This window comes from Gossypium raimondii, chromosome 6, assembly GCF_025698545.1.
Source record: "Gossypium raimondii isolate GPD5lz chromosome 6, ASM2569854v1, whole genome shotgun sequence".
Taxonomy (NCBI): domain Eukaryota; kingdom Viridiplantae; phylum Streptophyta; class Magnoliopsida; order Malvales; family Malvaceae; genus Gossypium; species Gossypium raimondii.
The window spans coordinates 4,004,719-4,026,894 of record NC_068570.1 but is presented as its reverse complement, the minus strand read 5'-3'; the positions used below and the strand labels follow the sequence as shown (position 1 = coordinate 4,026,894).

General features: G+C 31.1%; 1 protein-coding gene, 1 long non-coding RNA gene and 3 other non-coding genes across 6 annotated transcripts; 4 read left to right on the top strand and 1 right to left on the bottom strand.

The window, feature by feature from the left end:
- The first annotated feature begins 8,030 nt into the window (after positions 1 to 8,030).
- Positions 8,031 to 9,895, top strand: LOC105774279 (uncharacterized). 2 transcript variants are annotated; one of them, XM_012596720.2, is made up of 3 exons: positions 8,031 to 8,269; positions 8,450 to 9,649; positions 9,731 to 9,895. In XM_012596720.2, exons 2-3 carry the CDS (start codon positions 8,482 to 8,484, stop codon positions 9,763 to 9,765), a joined length of 1,203 nt encoding a protein of 400 aa, XP_012452174.1. In that variant the 5' UTR covers positions 8,031 to 8,269; positions 8,450 to 8,481; the 3' UTR covers positions 9,766 to 9,895. The 2 variants fall into 2 exon arrangements, with proteins under 2 accessions (XP_012452174.1, XP_052488973.1); XM_052633013.1 differs by having other exon boundaries at positions 8,032 to 8,269; positions 8,450 to 9,895.
- Positions 9,896 to 12,404: 2,509 nt separating this feature from the next.
- Positions 12,405 to 13,289, bottom strand: LOC128041945 (uncharacterized). The gene is made up of 2 exons (XR_008197123.1): positions 12,844 to 13,289; positions 12,405 to 12,709 (listed from the first exon to the last, which is right to left on the bottom strand). It is a non-coding gene; the product is annotated as an uncharacterized LOC128041945 (long non-coding RNA).
- Positions 13,290 to 20,857: 7,568 nt separating this feature from the next.
- TRNAK-CUU (transfer RNA lysine (anticodon CUU)) lies at positions 20,858 to 20,930 on the top strand. Its single transcript has one exon. It is a non-coding gene; the product is annotated as a tRNA-Lys (tRNA).
- An 85-nt stretch (positions 20,931 to 21,015) lies between these two features.
- TRNAK-CUU (transfer RNA lysine (anticodon CUU)) lies at positions 21,016 to 21,088 on the top strand. Its single transcript has one exon. It is a non-coding gene; the product is annotated as a tRNA-Lys (tRNA).
- A 77-nt stretch (positions 21,089 to 21,165) lies between these two features.
- On the top strand, positions 21,166 to 21,238 carry TRNAK-CUU (transfer RNA lysine (anticodon CUU)). Its single transcript has one exon. It is a non-coding gene; the product is annotated as a tRNA-Lys (tRNA).
- Positions 21,239 to 22,176: the final 938 nt, after the last annotated feature.

Below are 22,176 nucleotides of genomic sequence, written 5' to 3'. Positions count from 1 at the left end.
AATTTTAGACATTATATAAAAAAGCAGACATAATAATAACTAAAATGAGATTAATGTTAAAAAAATAAAGGTTATGAAATCAAGAATGATGACATGGGGTTATTATGTTATGATAAATAATAGATTGATAATTGATAAATGGTGAAAATTAGGTGAAATTGAATTATACGCTTAAATTTGAGAAACTATAGGTGAAATATTGTTAAATTGAATTTATGATGATTTGATTTGTGAAATTGAGTTAGTAATTATTTGTTAAATGAATTATAGAATAGAAATAAAGAGTGGTTAAATAAATTATTTAAAATAAGGATTGATTTGTAAAACATATAATTTTAGAAGTTATCGATAAGGTAATTACTTTTTAAACATCTATAACTAATTTATTAAAGAGCGCTGAAATTATATTTATATCGATGATCAAACTAGTAGCAATAGGGCCGTACGTTAATTGGATTTGCTCCCGATGATAAATGAATAGCATAATCAGTCGACCTTGACGGTGGCAACCCAGGTGGCTTGGTGAACACATCTCGAAACTGTTAAAGCAGAGAAACTAAAAGAGTAGCTGGACTTGAGTGGAGCATGGCTGATTCAAGTTCAATTTCTAAGCTGAAAAATTCAGCCACTACGTTAATCACATAACCTTCGGAAAGCAGGCAATTGAACCTGCTGAGGACCTCTTGCACCAATACCCTGTCAACAAATCGTTCTTCCCCTATGGTTGAACTGAAAAGTCGATTCGGCATAGTTGGTGATTATTGGCCCCGACATGGCCAACCATGCCACACCCAAAACTACATCAGATCCATGCAAGGGCAACACGTAGAAATCAGTTGAAATGTTAGTACCCTGAATTGTTAACGGAAAGTCAGCTATCTTAACCTCACTTGGAATATTGTCACCGCCCCCCACTAAAACTGGGAAAGTAGGCAATCGATTAACAGCCAAACCCAAATGAGAAGCTACACGACTCTGAATAAAATTATTGAGTGTTACCCCCGTTTAAAAGCACTTGAACTGAGTGACCCTTAATTTGACCCACAAATCGAAGAGTAGTAAGTGAAGGATAAGTGGAGAGGGTGTTGTAAGAAATCACTGTTGGCGCAGTCGAATTAGAAGAAGTATCAACTGCTGAACTGATTCTCTATGTAAGAAAAAGGCACAAACACAACTACCGTCATGTGGAAACACCTCCAGCCGTTATTTAAAGTTTAATGTGGATGGATCTTTTTCGAGTAGCAATAACAGAGTGGAAATTGGTGGATTGCTAAGAAAAGAGAAGGGAAGGTGGTGTTGGTCTTTTCTACACACATTGACTGTGGCCTCGAATGTTACTGAGTTGCTGGCAGTGAAGGAAGCCGTCATCATTTTTACTGCCTCAAAATGGTATGATTCTTACAATCTAATTATCGAAACGGATAGAGTAATGTGGTGAGCTGGATTGAAGCTATTAAATATTGTAGCATTTGCAAATCCATTGTGAAGTTGATACATGTTAACCCTTAAACTTCGATTATTTTTTTAATAGAAGTTCAAAAAGAAACAACTACGAGGGAGAATTGATTAGAATATTTAAGAAGATTAAGACTACAAATATTATAAAAAATGTAAAAGTACTTGTCTCCCAGCAAAGGCTCAAGGCTGTGATGGATGTGTGTGTGTGTACCAATAAAATGGTGAAGACCAAAAATTTAATATTTGCGTGTACCAATGAAAATAGAAGACGTGAGACAGTCGGGATCCCTTTAGGTTTAGGTTTAGGGTTAGCATGGGATTTAATTGGGTAGGGCATGCCAATTGCTTTTAAAAATTTGTACTATTTGACAAAGACCTTCCTTTTATAGGGAATTTCACAATTTTATTTTGTATTTATGAAATTATCTTAGTTCAACATTTATATTCCTAAACTATTTAATATTTTAATTAAGTAAAAGTAAATAATAATGAGCTAGAAAACACTAAAACAAGGGAAAGCATTGTCATCATAATTTTTATATTATGTTTTACACTTCTTTCCACTAATAACCTTCTTATTTAAAAATTCTTTACTTCTCAAAAGATTTAAGATTTATCTACTACTCTCAAAATTACCACTTAAAATTCTTTAATTAAATTTGTCATGCATAACTTTTGGAGATGAGCTTCACCTAAGATAAATATATCATTTTATTATGATACTGGAATATATACTATATGTATTGGTGTGTTTTGATGTATCATTTCGAGTTTAAAATATTTTAAGTATTTTCATATATATAAATATTAATATTTAAAGTTATTAATTACTATCAATAACTTAATTAAATTATTATTTGTAAAATTATTTATAAAAATAAAATATATAAAACAAAATATGTAAAATCAATTTAAAATATTAAAGTAACGACCAAAACAAATCGAAATGCATTGCTACAGCTGATTTCGATCAAAATTCACACCTAAATGGAAATTAAAATTGGTTTTTCTGGTTCATTTTTCTAGTTGGTACATACGGAATTGACTTCCTTGGCTTCACCACCTTCACCTCGCCAATAAATCTATTCAAGGGCTAGCTACCCACCCAATCTCAAAGGCTCACTCAAAATTTGGAAATATTTGGGCAAAAGTATTAGGCTCAAAAAATAGGCTTGGACAAAAAAATTAAGCCTATTTAAAATATGGGTTGGACTTGATCTTGAACATAAAAAGCCAACTTGGCAATTTTTTTAAGTTTATAATATTTTATATTATGTAATTTATAACACATAAAAATCAAATCTATATTAATATATAATAATACTATAATGAAACCATTAAAAAGGTTAAGATGACTATATATAAAATTTTAATAAAGAAAATATATATAATTATTAATATTAAATTAAAAATAATATAAATATATTTTTTAAAATTTAGAAAAAAAAAATGGTGGGCCTTATATGGGCTTGAGTTAGCCATTTACAAATATGGGCAAGCTTGGGCAAAATTTTAAGCCCATATTTCAAACCGAGTTTGAACAAATATGGAACATATTAATATCATACTTAAGCCCAATTTGACCCATGAGCACTTCTACTCGTCAATTGCAACATCACCTACGAGTGGCACCTCACCAACTATGGTTCTCTCTGGCACATGCATGTTTAACACATAGAATACTTTCAACCTACTTTACCAAAACTCCTGCCTCACATGGAGTGCGGAAAGAGGGTCATGGAAAATTACACTTTGACTCCCTAAATTTTTTATTCATTTCTGGTCCCCTTAAAATGATATTTGTTTAACTTCATCCTTGCTTGCAAGGAGCACATGTAGGGCCTCATCAAGTTCGCATCAATCTAATCATAATCAAATTGCCTATAAATACCCATAACCATGTTCTTTAAGAGGTTAACCACAACAAAATCAATGTGAACACATGTCAAAACCTAATGAAAAATAGAATAATCATCAACCTCATTTATAAATAGCCTTATTGACCTTAAGGGGGTCTTTTTTAACCTCTTCAATTTATCCCCTTGTCTTGTTCAACCTCTCTATCTAGTGGCTCCTAGCATTTCACCATCGAATGAATCGTCATCTTCTTCTTTTTCCTCAACAAAATTGCTTATGCAAATAACTTCTCACTAAAAGAATTATCCATTTTATTACTTTTTAAAACATAAAAAAGCTTATTGGTAAAATAAGATCTTGAACTTTTTCAAAGAAACATCAATTAAGCCCCTCCAAACTCTTTGCATCCAATTGAGCCCCTTAAACTAACAGAATTAGCCAAATAGACCCTTTGACTAATGTTGATCGTTACTATTTAATGATAAAGTTGATGTGGGCGTTAATAGACACCACATCAGCAATTCATGCTAATGTGGCAATGTCAGGTAAGAAAAAAATAAATGAACAAATTTTAAATAAATGCATAATGAACATGGATAAAAATAACAATTTATTAAAAACCATAAAAATAATTTATTTTTTACTAATATAACTTGCACAGATTGAAAATGATGGAAAAACTATTAACAAAAAATTGTTAATATTGATTTTATGATATAAGTTGTTGATTTTGTTTTGTAATTTAAAATATAGTAAATCATTTTATAATTTTTATAATTTTTAATTAATTTATAATAATTTTATAATTTTATTTTTTATATTTTTTATAATTCCATAATGTACCTAGACAAAATGAGCTTGGACAATCATTTATCCATATTCATTGTATACTTATTTTTAAAATATTTTTAATTTTTATTTTTTCTAACATACATCAGCGATGCCATTAAATACTAATGACCAACATCAATAAAAGGACTAATTTGACCAATTTTATTAGTTCAAGGGTTCAATTAGGTGCAAAAAAAATTAAAGGGACTGAATTGATTTTTGTTTTTTGAAAAATTCAAGGGTTTATAATACCATTAAGCTAAATGTAAATATATATATATATATATATATATATTTCAAATATATAAAATTTATATATAAATTATTTTCACCAAAAAATTCTAGTCAAGTAATTATGTGGCAAACCTTTTGCTTAAAGAATACTAACGTAGTAATTATGGGTCATTTATCCACTGGTGGGGCTGTGGTCAGATATTCTGGATACGCTGCAATAGGAGGTGTGGTTCGAGATCATGATGGAAATTGGATAGTGGGATTCACTCGCTTCTTAGGTGTATGCTCTCCGTTTGAGGCTGAAGTCTGCAGCATCCTAGGTGGGATCCTTATTTTGCTAAATAAGGGTTACAGACGGGCCATTATACTGACTAATAACCTTGAAGTTGCCCAAATCTTGAATGATTTGAATTTAGAAGATTCAGGGATTACTATGCTTAGAATGACTCAGCGCATCATGAGGTTAGAAGGGATGTGGAGGATTAAGCATATTCTAAGAAATCGGAACTAGGCAGCGGATCGTCTAGCTAAACTTAGCTTGAGCTGGAAATCAAGTTTACAAGTCCTTAACGAGGCTCCTAAGGAAATAATAGATTTATTACAAGAAGATAAAAGACAATGTTTGTTTTATGTAGTTGATGTAATTCATATTTTCTTTTCACCAAAGAAAAAAAACAAGAATACAAACGACAATGGAAGCAAAAACGTTTCGTATACAAAAGATATAATATTAAGGATATAAAAAAGAGTTGATATTAGATCCTACTTGGTAAAATAATTGCACTAATTTAGAATCAACTAGTTGAGTTGCCAAAAGTAGTCCTTAGCAAACTTTGTATGTAGTTGGCCTAATTAAAGTGTTCACCAAATATTAGGCTCCCATTATTAATGCTAATTGAAAGTAGAAGGAAATATAATCATGGGTATTCATGTTTCTTTTGACATTGTAAAATTTCAATTAAATCACTTTTAACATTTTGTTGGAGTCAGATTTTAGTAACATTTTGTTTCATCCTGTCTATTGATTTTTTATTTTTTATGTGTTATATACAAGTTTTTCATCTCTTTGTGTTTTGTATTGGTTTAAGGCTGATAGAATTAAAAAAAAAAGCAATTGAGTCCCTCTAAACTTTTGCATCCAATTGAGAGTAAAAAGTTCAAAAGGGTTTAATTGAAATTTTTAAAAAATTTGAGGACTTATTTTACTAATAAGCCTAAATTTAACTAATGGATCTAAGGCGGAGAACTTTAGAAAGATAATAAATTATAAGCATGGTTAAATATATTCTGAAATATTTAAACTTGATGGGTAATATATGTGATGATAACGCTTAATAATTATAAAGGAAAATTATACCTAAATTAATAAATATATTTTTTGATCACTCAATTTTAAAAATTACAAAATAGTCATTAAATTATTTTAATGTTTTTATTTAAATCGTTAAGGTTTTAAATCTGTAATTGACAACTAATGTGATTGTTAAATCACTGTTTTATCATATATAATATAATATATATTAATCGCGTAATTTCCATTTTTCCCTAAAAACCATTTTAGGTGCAGTTTTTAATACTTTGATGAATTAATCTAACCTAAATTACAACGTTTTAGGTATTTTTTTAGGAATGTCCTTGAGTTCAATTTAGTACTTTATTTTGGATTTGGGGGGAATTTTATCCTTTGATGAATGCAATCAACTTAGGGATTGTGGAAAATTTCTTCTTTCAGGCAAAAATAAAGGTAAACGCCAGCGTGAAGTGTTGACCATAGACAAAGGTGGGCTTTGAAGAAGAGGGTAGCCAAACCCTTTGCTTCTCTGGTTCAGTGTGTGAGAAAGGGAGAAGAAATAAACTGAGAAACAAATTTAGGTTTCAATATTTTGAGTTTAATAAGTAGAAAAAAAAAAGAGAGAGGAGAGAAATATTAATTAAAGATACAAAATAGTTTTTATATAATATGTGGATATTACATGGAATTGAAAGTTTCAGATCGGTCAACCGCCAAAAATTGGTGACTTAAATGAAAACTTTTAAATAGTTTAGTAATTATTTTGTAACTTTTTGAAATTATATGATTAAAATATAAATTTACTAATAATCTACTAATATTGGATATAGTTTACCCTAAATATGTAAGGAAGAAGAAGAAAATTTTTCTTTTGAAGGGAATGAGTCGTGAATGATGATGTTGAGATTTTAGATCCGAGAGCTATCATATGTCGGTTCTCAATTTAATTGTTTTTTTATTTTTATTTTTTTTGGTGAGAAGAAATCTAAATACAAACTAATTACATAGTGAGCTTTTGAGTTAGGCTAACACTAGCCTTATTAATAGAGGAGATTGGTAGCGCCTCCCTTAGGATTTCTTCAAAATCTGCCAAGTTTTAACTTGTACCAAAAGTCAATTTAGCCATGCAATTTCATTTCACTCCGGGGAATGTGTTCCATGCCCTAATGTTCAACCTTCGCTAGAATTTGATGAATTCTTCTAATAAGGTTAGAGTTTGAATCAATCAATAAAGATTCTTAAATAATCTTAACCACCCCAAGCTATCTACTTGTATCATGACACCCTCAAAACTTTTATCTTGGATAAATGAGAACCCATTGAGAATCTCCCACAGTTCAGCATCAAAGACATGACATTCACCAAAGATATGTTATATCCCATAATCCAATCCCCATTACCCTACCTTATTAAATATCATTTCTATAATTAATCTAATCCTACCCATCAAATCATTTCTAAAACTTATTTTTATATTAATAATAAAGCATAAAAAATGAGAGTGGGGAAAATCAAAGATTATTAACTTGTTCTTCAAACCCAATCTTAGATTATGAAAATGGGTAAAAGATGATATGATTTTGGTCAATTATGGCTTGGATTTTGATTCTTAATTATATGAATTGGTCAAATCCTAGGTTTGATAATACATAAAAAAATCATACAAAAAATTATCTATAAGTGTTGCCCATTGTAGTATATATATATTACATTACCAACCCTATCTTCCGTACACCAAACTAGCAAATTCATGAGAGCTCAACTTTAATTTCTTAATATTATAATTTCACCAAGCAAATACAATAATTTAAAAATTAAAAAATTATCAATTTCAGAAGAAAATAAGTAAAAAAAATCTGAATTCTAGAAGGTTAGAATTTTAGTTTATAAAGAAAAAAGTATATAATGATTGATAAAAGAAAAAACAATTTAGAAGGAAAAGGAGTTTCAAAATTAATAATTTGAAATGTGAACATTAGTGGGAATTTTTTAATAGTGATCCCTTACGGTGGAAGTAATGTTTTTTGTTCTCTTCATATACACATCTACATTTTTCCTTTTCCTTTTTCATATTCTCTTTAATTAATTAAACCCTCAAAATTCTAAATTTAATCACAACCTAATGGGATTATTATATTAGAAATTTACAGGAAATTAAAATAATCTTAGATATCGTTTTCCTTGCTTTCACATTCATATCATGTTAAGCCAACCTCTCTCTTTCTCATTCACTTTGAGTTTGACCCGTCGCCAGCCACCGGCAACTACACTTTTCTCTACTCCAATGGCTGTCCCACCCCGCACTCTCTAGAGAGGATCTTCTTAGTGGAAACACTTGTTAGATCATAAGAGATAGCCTGCCCCCCCCCCCCCCTTTCTTCTCTTTCTTCCTCCTTTTTAGAGCTAAAAGAAAAGCTTAAAATAACCCTTTCTTTTCTTTTCCTTTCTCTCTTTTCCTCTTCCAAAAACAAAAACCCTAATTCAGATCATATAGGAGAAGAGGTGCGAGCAAGATGAAGAACTTTCTTTTTTCATAGAAAGTAGTTTTCGAAGAGGATCGATCGATATCAAAGGAAGCTTTTAACTTTTAAAGATATGGTAACTTTTTAGAAGGATGTATATATCTTTTTTTAATTTCCTTCCTTTCCTTGGGTCTTTTCCTTTTTGCAGTGTTTCATAATTGCTATTTTTTAGCTAAATGGTTAGATCATAGCTTTGTTTCTGTTATTTGGAACTGTGGAACTATCAACGACAGCTATTCTCTTCAACCCTTTGCAGGGTTTTCATTATACTTTTTGAAAGCTTTTGCTATGGATTCTGGTAATAGTAGTAGTTTACAATCTTCAAGTGGTGATGATGAAGAATATGACTCACGGCCTGAGTCAGTCCCAGCTTTTTTGAACACTTCAGGCCATTTTAGTGCCTTATCAAATCCACATCCATCACTTGGCTCGCACCACCAACATCACCCATCGCCCACTTTCTTTGATCCTTCACCTAATTATCTCAACCCTTTCTCTCAATCTCAATTGTTAAACCTTGATGGGATAAGGCCCCGAGGAAGTTTAAGATCCGACCCCAACTGCACTGACCTTGGTACCCTACCGGGATCTTCTTCATCGAACCAGTCTATGCTGGTTTCACAGACACAAGAGCTCAACCGTGGCTCGTTCCCAAGCTCATCAGCTCATGGCAACAACGGTGTACGATCATCGAAACCTGATCAGCCGACAAGCGTTGCAAAGAATCCCAAGAAGCGAACAAGGGCATCAAGGAGAGCACCCACTACAGTTCTCACCACCGACACAACGAATTTTCGAGCAATGGTGCAAGAATTCACTGGAATCCCTGCACCACCATTTTCGGGTTCATCATCATATTCTCGAAGGCTCGACCTTTTTGGCTCTGGCTCAAGTATACGGTCCGGTCATTTGGAACCTTTAGGTTCTCTCTACCCTTTACGCCCTTCAGCTAAAAGAGTTCAGCCAACTCCATTTGTATCCTCCTCATCTTCTCCTTCATTGCTAAATAACCCTTTAGTTGATGCTTCTAATATTACCAATACAAGTACCAATACCACCATTGCTACAACCAATGCTTTCAACCCAAGTACCTATCAGAACATGTTAAACTTGCAGAACCAGAGCCCGGTCCTACCTTTCCAGTCCTTCTTAGACTCTTCTCCTCTTAACCCATCACTTAATTTGCCTGGCTTCGGTGTAAAGTCCCATGGAAGTTCAGCCATGGATTCCCTTGATGAACTGGGGTTAAGCCATGGTCAAGTCAATGCCAACCTTGGTGGCTTACACAGTCATGATGTCGCACCAGATGGGGCACGCCATGGAAACTGGAGAGATGGGGTTGGACTAAACCAAGGGAACCAAGACCATTTGAGGGCATTAGATTGGAATTATGGGACTAGTGATCATAACAATTCACATGAAAAAGGGTTGGAGAACGTTTCATCTAGAGCTGAAGGTACAGTTGATTCATGGATTTGTCCCGCAGAGTAGAAACTTAATTACCTTACTACAAACTTATATATTTATTAATGTGCAGAAAATTATCATGCAGAACGACTATACAAAGTTTAATGTGGAGAGGGTTTTGCATCAGTAATCATATTCTCTCTTTCTCTTTCTCGTTTTCTCTTCTTTTCTTTTTAATTTATTATTTTTCTTTTTGTTCATTTAGAAATAAATGAGAAATTTAATTAACAACATATATATATTTCTTCCTTTATGCTGCTCATATATACATAGGTTGTCTTTTATTGGAATGAAACACTTGCAGTAGTACAACATTTTCATTTGATTTATGTATTGTTTAGAATACTTATTATTATTGTGTTCTCAATCATTTCGGGTTGAGAAACTCAGCTCTATGACAAGAAATTCTAGAAATTAGTAGGAATTTTGATCTTTAATTTTTATTAATGTTTTGTATATAAATTTCTCAATTGGATTAATTTTTTAATTTTTATAAAATATGAGGATCAGATTATAAATGAATAATTCTCTTTACTATTGTGTTGTCAATAATGTTGGGTTGAGGAAATCAAGTGCAAATGCACCTCTATGACAAGGAAACTGCAAGCAGCAAAGGTTTTCTTCCTCGTACCATTGTCTGGTCTCCATTTCTAGTGTGTATAAAATAAAAAAAGTAGGAATTTGAATGTCTACCCTAATGGTCCTAAATCTCATTTCTCTTTTTTCTTATAATTAATAGGACCTTTCCTTTATTACACAAACTTAATACTACAAAAAAATTATGTAATGATTTAATTTTATGCACAATATCAGGCGTATGAAATACAAATTCTAAATTTAATTATTTTTTCCCCCGAAGAATGTCTCTTGGTCCATGATGGATATCCTTTTGTTAAGTAACCATTTTAATGTTAAATTATAGAGATAATTAGGAGAATTTAAAGAGGATTAAGGTAGACACTACATGGATTTGGTGGGAAGCAATCGGTGGCAAAAAAAAGATCAAAAGAATCCTTACCTGCCGCAATCATAAACTACAAGTCAAAAGAAATCATGTGTTTTATAGATTATTATTATTTTCAATAATAATTGCTTTATTATTCCTCTTTTGGTTTTAATTTTATTATTAGGTTTAATGAATCATTCATTAGATTACAATAATTGATTTTTCAGTATAAAATCCAGAAACTAAAAGTCCACCCTATTTCTATATCTATTAAAATCTCCAAGTAATTATGTGCCTAACTTTGTTTTTAGACAAAGAGATACTATTGTAAGGCTATTCATTTAATTAAAAATAATGATAATAACAAGCATAGCCTATGAGAGCTATACAGACTCTGCCAATATCATTATTACAAAATCATATTATAGATATGAATGCGCATATAATTGGACGTAATTACGGCTTTAGTCGAATCCCAAACATCATGAGTCATGTGATTATGGAATAAGAATAATGTTAACAACTATCATTAACCAAATTTATATGGCTAAACAGAAGTGAATGGGATTCCATAACTATGGAGTGATTTGAACTCATCCACACCTCTACTGTTCATGGATTGAATATACCTAGATTACCTTTGTAACATGATAGTTTAGCAATTACATTGGTTAACTGGTTGAGAAAATAAAGCAATAAGAGGTGGGTTACAATAGATATCGGGCTAAAAGTCAATGATGATTATTTCTTTATCATGTGTTGATTGGTTGTCCTAGATTTTGCCTCACATGGTAGATCACTTTCTCATTGGAATATACACTCCAAAGCAAAAAAAAAAAAAAAAAAAATTATTTCACATGGATGATGGATGGCTATTATAATATGAATGAGCAGAAGAGTGTGTATCATTTTGAAAGCTTGAAAGAAGGATCTAAATATAACACTACCTTTATACACATGATACTAATGAACAAATGAAGAAAAAAGGAAAAACATGATAATGATGAAACATTTGGAAAACAAGGAAAACAAAGAGTGGGGGACGATAAACAAATATTAGAGGGAGGAGAGGGGGTGAAAGAGAGAGTGATGTTTCTGTTTTGGAATGATGCTAAATGGTGGCCCATGCCAGAGAATAATCTGGTTTTTTGCAATCATCATTGTTTTTCTCATCTCTATCTCTTTCCATCCATCTTTCACCTCTGACTCATATGATGTGAATGAGACTGCACTGCCACCCTTTTTCTTTCCCTGCTTAATTTTCAGGATATGTCACTTAAATTTGGACGAATTAAAAGGGACTAACTTTTTTTTATTTTTGAAAAAAAGTATGTTTATATTGACATTTTCTTAATTAATTAACACACCATACTCCATTTTCGAACCAGCTGCATGCTTCAAAAGACAGAAACCTTTTGATCACTGTCTTTTCTTCGAATAAACATACATATATTTAAATACAATATCTCATAGCAATATTATAATCTTGGGGGCAAAGCAACATCAGTATTATATAAAGATATAAAGGCTATAAGAAGAATTAAGCAGGAACCTTGTCTGGTACATATAATAAGGGAATATATATTATTTATTTATGTGCAGAAAAGGGTCCTTTCAAGTTAAACAGTTTTTGATGAGGATGTTGAAGCATCTTTTCCCACTTAATAATAATCATCTAATTTGTTTACTTTACTTTCATTATTGTGTTTTAGTTCTCTAAGTTAAGTGTACGTAAGCAGTGATGAAAGTTGATTGCATTGTGACGCAATTTGGTCATCTTCCAAGTCTGGTTACAATATGTACACCAAACCACTCCTCGTGGATGCCATGCTAACCATTAATAACAATCTCCATTGATTCAGTCATACAATCAATTTTTCAAGAACCCAATTTTGAATTAAACTGAAATCAAAGCAAAACACTGTCTTCCAATTTCATAAACTCAAAGTTGAGCGGAATTGAATTTCTAAACAGGTACAAAGCTCGCTCGATATTCTCCTTCGAATTCAAGAATTTACTTAAAAGGACATTAATGCGATTTTAGATTAACGTTGTGCTAGCTACAGATTGATTTTGTACCCATCTATCCATTTCATTTGATATCTTCAAAACACAACATAAACGGCCAAAGAAAAGATCATCATCAAACAAGTTATCAAACACCCTACCAACCTATCAAACATAGGTTGGCAAACGAATTTAATAATCAAAAGTTGTATGGTTGCATGGTGACTTACGATGGAGGTATGTTGGTGAGAAAGATGAAAGTCCACAGAATGATTCACTCACGGTGGCTGCAGGTGGTGGGAAAATCAAAGGCAAGATATGGTGATGTTGGCCGGCAGCTGCAGGACGGAGGGAGCTAGTAAGTGGTGGTGGGTGGCTAAAGGTTAGGGAGTTGAGATTTTGAAGGGAAAAAGAAGAGTGAGAGACTGAGAAGTAGTGACTAAAGCAGAATAGTGGTGGCATCTCCAAAAGTCAAACAAAGAATCAACGATATTTGGATTGTTAGGGAATATGGGTGGCAAATTTTCAATTTTTCCCCATCAAAATATAAAATCATATTCTTGGGGTTTTGCATACATAAGCATGTGACGTTACAGTACTTAGGAAGGAGTAGAGTGGTACTTTATTTAACAGAACCCAAATCCAAAATATTGATAAATCTAAGAAGAGATGAGCAATGAGTGACCACACTAGGACCAAATTAAGATGGTAGGCTTGGCTAATGCCTAGTTTTGAAGAGGTTGGCGTCCTAACTAGGAATAGGTCTAGGTCTCTATCACTATCACTATCACTATCATATGACATTAGAATATATAGCATACGGTGCAGTTAGGTAGCCTACTGGAGGACAACTCTACTACGCAAGCTCCGCAATTAAATTTCTTATACATGAAACATGCATTGCTATGAGTTCCATAGAATTGGTTTGGGTTACTTAATTAAAACTAATATGTACCCTTGTTTGTAGATTAAGTTATTATGGGCATTAGATATAGGAATAAGTTAGTTTATGTATGGTTTAATTATGGCATTGAAGGATGGGGGGGGGGGGGGAAGACGGTCTACCTCAACAGGTGTTAAGTGAATATTATGCAACCCCACATGTTCCCCACTCAAATGGATGGTTCCCTTCCCCCTTCAGCATAGGAAATACAAATCTCTTCACATCAGCACCCACTTTGAATTCTCACGTTTTTCTATAACATTTTACTATGTTTAAACGATTATTATACAGCCAATGTTTGTGGGTTTGTTTTATCTATGTATCTTCGGACGGCGATGTCCCCTGGAACACAAGAAAATAAAGCTGTGCCCTACACTATTTTAATATTCAGAACTTCATATTTGTCCTTGCACCATACATAACAAATTAACCCAAAATATTAACAAAATGACAAGAAACTGACGTCAGGGGAAGAAGAAAGAACTCAGTACACGTGTCAGGTGGATGTTAAGTCCACGTGAGAGATAATAAAGAGAGAAAGAGAGTTTTTTTTATGGTCGGATTGGTGGGTGGGTGGGGCCCCGTTACCCAAGTTGGGGCGGTGCTCCTATTTTGTACAAGTTTGCAATCATTGTTCCGTTGTTCATTCTAATACATCGGAGCCCATTGAATTAAATCGAGATTAATTTAGAATTCTAAATTATGGTTAAATTGATAGAAATTGATGATGTATTATGTTTTATCATTCATTCTCGTTCACCTTAGTGTGGTTTGGATGGCAGCTTAGGGTGTTTACTTTTTTTTTACTTCACGTTACAGTATTATTACAATATTTAAGCATAAGTAAATGAACTGTCTATCTAAACCCATCTTCAATTTTCAAATTCTCAACACATCTTAATAATTTGGTAAAAGTCTATTATTAATTTGTTTATTATGCTTTAAATGGTAATAACTAAATTTTTATGTGAAATTTTGTCATTAGTCATATGTATAATTTGTGAAGTACTTGTGAATTTAGTTCATACTCTTGAATTTAATTATTTTCCAATTTTCATACTTCAAATTTTAAAATTTAAATATTCAAAAAGTATAGGATTAAAATGGTAAAATTAAAGTACAAGATTAAATTCATAACTTATGCAAAATATAGAGATTAATAGTAAAATTTGCTTTCCTTTACGCGTTTGGTTGACATTCACATCATATATATTCTTTTTTTAGTAAGGTGTAAGGATTCCCTAAAAATTAAACTCATAATTAGTGATAACTGAAGACTTAAACACAAGTCATTTGTCATTTTCCTTATTTACCAATTGACGATTTAATATTGGTATACCCCCTCAACGTATCATTCCACGTGTCCTATAATGGGCAAACCTACAATTGAACCATGAAAGAATAGCCAACCTGTGTGTTGGTGGGTGGGGATAAAAATAAACTTATGAGAAATTAATAAAGATTTCAAGGCGTGTGCCAACGCCACTTTATTTAAAGTTCTATTCGTCTCACCTATATTTCGGTGTGCAAAAGAGTTACTATCAAATGAACTTCGAGGATACAATGAAGTCTAATGGTTGTCTATGTTTTTCATTGACGAAAACAATCCATTGAGTATTGAGGGGAGTATAGCAAGAATATCAATTTCTTTAAACAATTTTTGCATTAATTCTTTATAAAACAATTTAGGAATATTAGAAATAGAAGAGAATAGAAAGAAATTTTTTATGTGTTTTTGGTGTGTCAAACAAATGACAATTGACTCCTATTTATAAGAGTTCTTATGTCTCTTTATAAAAACATAACTAACCAAATTGATAGTCACATCTTTTAGCAATAAACACAATTATTCAATAAATATATATTTGAATAATTATGACTCTTTGATAATAATTAAGTAACAAGGGACATAACTCGTCACTATAACAGGGGCAAAGCTAGAACAATTTTGGGGGGGGGACGAATGAAATTTTAATTTTTTATAATCTATATCTTTATAATTTTTAAAGGGTTAAATCAAATTTTTATAATTTTAGGGAGGCAAAGTGCAATTTTACCTTACTAATTTAAAATTTTAAAATTTTTTAAAGGGCCTAAATAATAAATTTTTTTTATTTTAGGGGGCTGAGGCCCCTACGAGCCCTCCTAGTTTCGCCTCTGCACTATAAATAGTGACTACTTTTGATTAATAACCAAGTAGCATAACTTTTGATGACTTATAACTTTCTATTTGCAATTATTAGAACACTATATATATATTGAAAATGTTCTAACACATTGGACGTGCATGAGACGCATGTGGAGATTCAAGCTCATTGATTACTCAACTATCCTAAAACATAATATCATTGTCATTGCAAGAGAACAAAATGTGATCTCACTATCAATAATCTTTAGGCAAGACACGTAGACATATTAATCCCTTAATATATAAACTCACTATAGCACCTAAGAGAGGCCAGGAGACCACATCCTTCATTCTCCTCTTACCCTCTAAAATACTTTAAATCAACCCCCTTCTCCTCCTTATTAATCTCATTGGTTAACAAATATGCTTGTATGATGAAAATTGGTTGGATAAAATTTGTTGATAATTGATTAAATAATCCATTGGTCTAATTAAGTTATGGCCCTCTCCAAACTACCCATTGTTTAGAAAGAAAAATAATTAAAACAGAAAACAGATAGAAATTCTTGTGACCTTGCTTCCTATGATGCAAGATTTTTCATAAACGAATGAATGAAAAGTTATGTATAAAAACAAGTAAGTAGGATGGGTATTGACAAGTGACCCCATCATCTAAAAGTCAGTTAAATTGGATTGGGTTAAAATTTCGGTAAAAATATGCTTTGAAACTTTCTATTCTTCTGGCCTCGAAGCATCAAGCTCAATGTTTTGGGCCTATTGTATAAGTAGCTCCCATCTTTTAAATGTTTCTTAATAATTTTTTAATTTTAATTTTAATATCAGGTTGCTTAATCTTGGGGTTTGACCGTCATAGTTTATTAAGGAGTTCATGTTGGAGCTGTAGTTGAGTCTGATTGGATTTAAATATGAGACTGGAATATTTTATATTTGTTTAAGTTTAATTCGATTCGGAATATGGGTTTAAAATCTTATTTAGTCTTGAATATTTTTTAAAATTATTAATTAAGTTGATTTTAAGTCCGTTTATATTATTTTTATTTTTTTAATTTATATTTTAATTTAATAGTTAATATGATATATTTTTGTTTATTAAATTTTTATATATACGTAATTTAATATTTTTAGTCTATTTATATTATAATGTTATTTATTACTATAGATTTAATTTTAGTGTGTTAAAAATTATTTAATATATAAAAATAATATAATATAATGTAAACTTAGAAAATAGGCTGGGCTCAAGAATGCTTGAGCTAGAGCCCGATTCATATTTTAAACTGTAACACCCCCTAACCACAAACCGCCGCCGGAATAGGATTACGAGGCATTACCGGACATACCAAACAATTTACAAATAATTTTTAAATAAATAACCAACATATTAAAATAATTCATAAGTTGTTATAAATTTTACTAATTGATTTCATTTATTATTTTTTTATAAAAATTCCTGCAGCATTTTTACTTATTTTTACATAAAACCCCCTGCAAAATTTCAAAACATAACCAACCTAATTCCACTATTTCAATCAAGGCATTTATATACTTAAATCGTACTTGACATATTGACATAACAACCTAATTAATAAAAAATCCTATTATCATTTCTAATTAACTCATAAAACTAATCAAGTCATTTCGATTTGATACCAATGCCATAAAGGACTTGCACCATTTTACTAATATAATCATCAAAACACATAATATCTTACTTTACAACAAAACTATATAACATACCAAAATAACTATTATAATTCTTATGTACATGCCACTTTCATTTAAGGAAGAAACATCACCGTAATCTCTATGCAGGAATCGGGATTGACCTGGATGCTGAATCGAGACTCAGACCCCTTTTTCAACCTGAGCACGGAAACAACCGTACGCTGAGTATTTTATATTGGTATTACCATAATTCAAATTATAATAACAATAAAGAATTATAATTACGAAGCATGTAACTATCCGATTTCTTAAATATCAATTAATTCATAAACTTTCATTATTTAACAATAACAATACAATTTTTAGCTATCTTTTAATCTCAATCACATATCACATATAGCAATTTCAATCATTACATAAACATTAAATTCATGCCTTTTATTTTCAATATCGATTTCAATCTGCGAATTTTAAATTTTCTCATATTCAATACCTCAATCGATCAAATTCATTTAATTTTCTCATTTCAATTATTCACCCTATTAACAATCTGGACTTTGATGGATACACGGATTCCAACCCAAACACACCAGTACGGCACATTGTGCCTAAAACGGTACATAGTACCTGATCAGTATACGACACATAAGTGCCTGAAACGACACACGAGATGCCTGATACGACACATAAAGTGCCTGAAATACAACACATAAAGTGCCTGGTCGGCAAAGCCGATAAATCCCGTACTCTTTCAATCCTATGGCATGCCAACTATATCTGACTTAGCCCGACTAGTTAATAGGGTATTCAAATTCTCAATTCACTTTCATTTCCAATTCAAGATCACTTTTCCACTTTCTAATCAATTAACAATTTAATAACAATACATATTTCAAATAATCACATATAATCATATTTCGATTCAACTCAAACCACTTTTCAATCAATACACAATTCACATATTCACACATATTCATAAGTTAATTCACTTTATTTAATTCATATTTTAAATTCATTTTCCAATCAAATTCAAATCACTAATTACTTTTCAATCAATATACATTTCAAATACTCACATATTTCCATCATTCAATTCAATTTAATTCAATTCAAATCACTATTATCATTTCAATTGCTTACCTAATTTTACTTACCATGCATTTTAATTAAAATATAACAATTAATAATAAATAAATTTGAATTATAGTAATACAAACCGGAATTCTCTTCGGATCTAATCCTCGACGATCTTTTCTTTTCCTTTTTGGGCCGATGCTTCAGGCTCGATATTAGCTACGAACAATTAAAATAATTTCACAATCATTAGCACAAAACAATTTAATTGCTGAAATTTTTATCTAACTTTTACTTTAATTCTAATTTAATCCTAACTAAACCTATATATTTTTCTTTCTCAATTCATACCTTTTTACTACTTAATTTCCTACCAAACTCACATTTAACTATCTAATTTTATCATATTTTCATAATTTCGAATTTATTTCAATTTAATCCCTAAAATTCAAAACTTATAGCTTACTTCACAATTTAATCCTTTTATCAATTCTAACTAGAAATTCTATCAAATAAACCCTCAATTCCATCATTTATTCAACATAACTCTTACTCAAAAATCTATTAACTTTCAAATTTTCAACTTATATCCAAGAGTATTTCACTCTAGGATTCCAAAACATCAAATTTATGAGAAAAGGACTTGATTTAACTTACCTTTAAAGCTTCAAAACTTTAAACCCTAATTTTCCCTTTCTCCTTTCTTTCCTGCTCTGTTTCGTTTTTAGCTTTCTGTTTCTTTTCTTCTTTTGTTTCTTTACTATATATATATATATATAGGATATAATATAAAATAAAACATAATAAATATCTTTATTATTTAATAATATAATATGTTTATTAAACTTAAAAAATCCCAGATTTTTAAAGGTTACCGTTTCAAGTTATGCTTTTGGTTTAATTTCCTTTTAGTCCTTTTTACTTTCTTTTAATCTATAATTAGACTTTTACCCTTTATTCATTTTAATCCTTTTTTTCTAATTACTCTTAATTAAGATAAATTCACCTATCTAAAACCTAATTAAACACACAATTATTCTCGTAAATATTTCTAATAATTATTTTCGAACTCAGTTTACTAAGACGGAGTCCCGATAATGTACTTTTTCAATACTCGTGAATTTTGAGTCATTACATAAACGGTCATTATTTTGTTGCCTAATCTCATTTTTCAGGTTTAATGTTTTTGCCCAAACCTTTCTAAAGCCTTCAGCAGATAATCTAAACCATGAACAGGTATAATTGATGTCATCATAAGTAGCACTGTCAAATATTCTTGGGTAAGGTACAAGAATGGTGTGACCCCTATACTAGAGCTGAATTACCGGATTCAGATATTGGATGTTACAAAGCTAAAACACTTAGTAAAAATTTTACGACAGGTATAAAGTCATTCTAAAACGTGCTCCTTCTTCCTTTATTTATTGTTCTTAAAACAAAAGATTAATAAAAAAGAATGTTTAATAATTTCATCAGATTTTCGAAAATAGCATATGACATTTGAACTTAAAACTTTGTTAAAGACAAACTTCTTTACGGCAAAGAATACTAAGTGTCATATTCTTATGGTGTCCTTTGTGTGCATAATATTGCAACTCAAACTACTACCTTGGCGCATTCCTAGCTTAATCCCTCCTGGCGTACCAACTCTTTAATCAGAACTTGCATCACAAACAATCGCTTGTAAGTTCAAACGATCTTAGTGAATTTTAATCCAGGTTACCTTTGAACGTTTATTCTTAAATTCCACAACTTGAAGATACTTGATTTCTTTTTAGTCTTTGGCAGATATTTTTCTAATATGGGGTGCATACATATACGCCAATTGACTCATTAGATAGATTACAAATTTCACCACTCAATGCGGATCTCATTTCTTCTTCGGAAAACAAATGCATTACTCACAAAAATATTCATACAAAATCTACTTTCGGTGGATTCCCACACAACCAGATGTTGAACACCTCACCTAAGATGGCGTATTCACAGATATTATTCTTGACGGATACTTATACTAACTGATTTTTTAAGATGAGCTTTTCATCATAAAAATTCTATAAAAATTGATAACTTTTCATCATACTAAATATCCTTTAACGATGAACCAGTAAGTTAGGGACTTAATAAACGAGAATTTAAGGCTGAATTGGATGCTTTGTATTTGGACGTTCTTATATGATTCAACTTAAGTTTACTATATTCTAAATCTAGTTATGAAGTTGTGTTTTACGAGTAAGATTTTTTATATAATTTTATTAAATCAAATAATAAGTTCGTCAACGAAATAAATATATAATATAAAGATTCTTTTATTAAAATGGTTGATTCTTTTTAACAAGTTTGGTTAACTTCAGCATTTAATAAAATGAGAACTGAGAAGCTTGTAATTACTAAACTTATATCGCGACAAGAAGCCCGTCTAGCTCAGTCGGTAGAGCGCAAGGCTCTTAACCTTGTGGTCGTGGGTTCGAGCCCCACGGTGGAAGATTTTTTACATTTTCCAAGGAACTGGAAACTATTAGTTTTTAAATTTGTAAGAAGTTTATAATCTTACACAATGGAGATCAATTAGCCCGTCTAGCTCAGTCGGTAGAGCGCAAGGCTCTTAACCTTGTGGTCGTGGGTTCGAGCCCCACGGTGGGCGATCTTTAACTTTTTCCAAGTAACTGGAAACAATTAGTTTTGAATTTGTAAAAGAATTTACACATTCTAGATCAACCGGCCCGTCTAGCTCAGTCGGTAGAGCGCAAGGCTCTTAACCTTGTGGTCGTGGGTTCGAGCCCCACGGTGGGCGCTTTTTTGGATTTTTCCTATGATTAAATTGAAGTGAAGTGAGAAAGAGAAAGGACTAGAAGTGAATTTTAGCAAAAATGGACAATGAATCAAGGATGGAATTGGAGAGAAAGTTCAAGGGCATAATTAGATATTTATGAGAAAAGTCTCATGAATTGGTGGTAAATTTTGAACCCTTGGATGAAATTGAAATTTGAGAAAGAATGGTAACCATTAGATGAAAACGATGTTGGGATTATTTTATTATTTTTAAATATTTTAATTATTTAATCAATAGATTTTTATGATGGAAAATTGTAGAATTCTCCTTCATTTTTCTTACATCTCATGCCACTTTCATTTTCTTTCAGTTTAGTCCCTTTCAAGCTAGAAAACACCAAAATTCCATGGAAATGCTTAGTAAAACCAAGAATATTACATCATAGCAAAGTGAAGAAGATGTATGTTCATGTTGGAGAGAGAAAATCAAACTAAGTTTGAAATCAAGAAAATAAGGTATGAATGCATAAAGACCAGTGATGAAATAATAAAACACTTGCCATGAAATTAGAAAAAAAGGAAACGAACCGAATACTTTGCTATTATAACATTTTAAAAAGGAAATCAACAGTTTATTTAGTCATAGGGAAAAAGATTTCGCATTACTCAACAAAATCTCTTCAGTAGAATCTTCATTTCAGATTCAATCCTTTTTTTTTTGCTCTGGTTAGATATTTTTGTTTGTAAAATTAATTAACACAAATTGATTTTAACCAAAATAATTCAAATATAAAATGATCTAAACTCAAACAATTTATTTGTAATTACTCAAGTTCGAAATGACTTGACCTGACATGATTATGCAATCCGAATTTATTTTTAAAAATTAATTAGGTGAGCTCAACCGTACTAAAAAAATGAAACATACCCTAGATAAATATGAATCTACAATAATCTAAA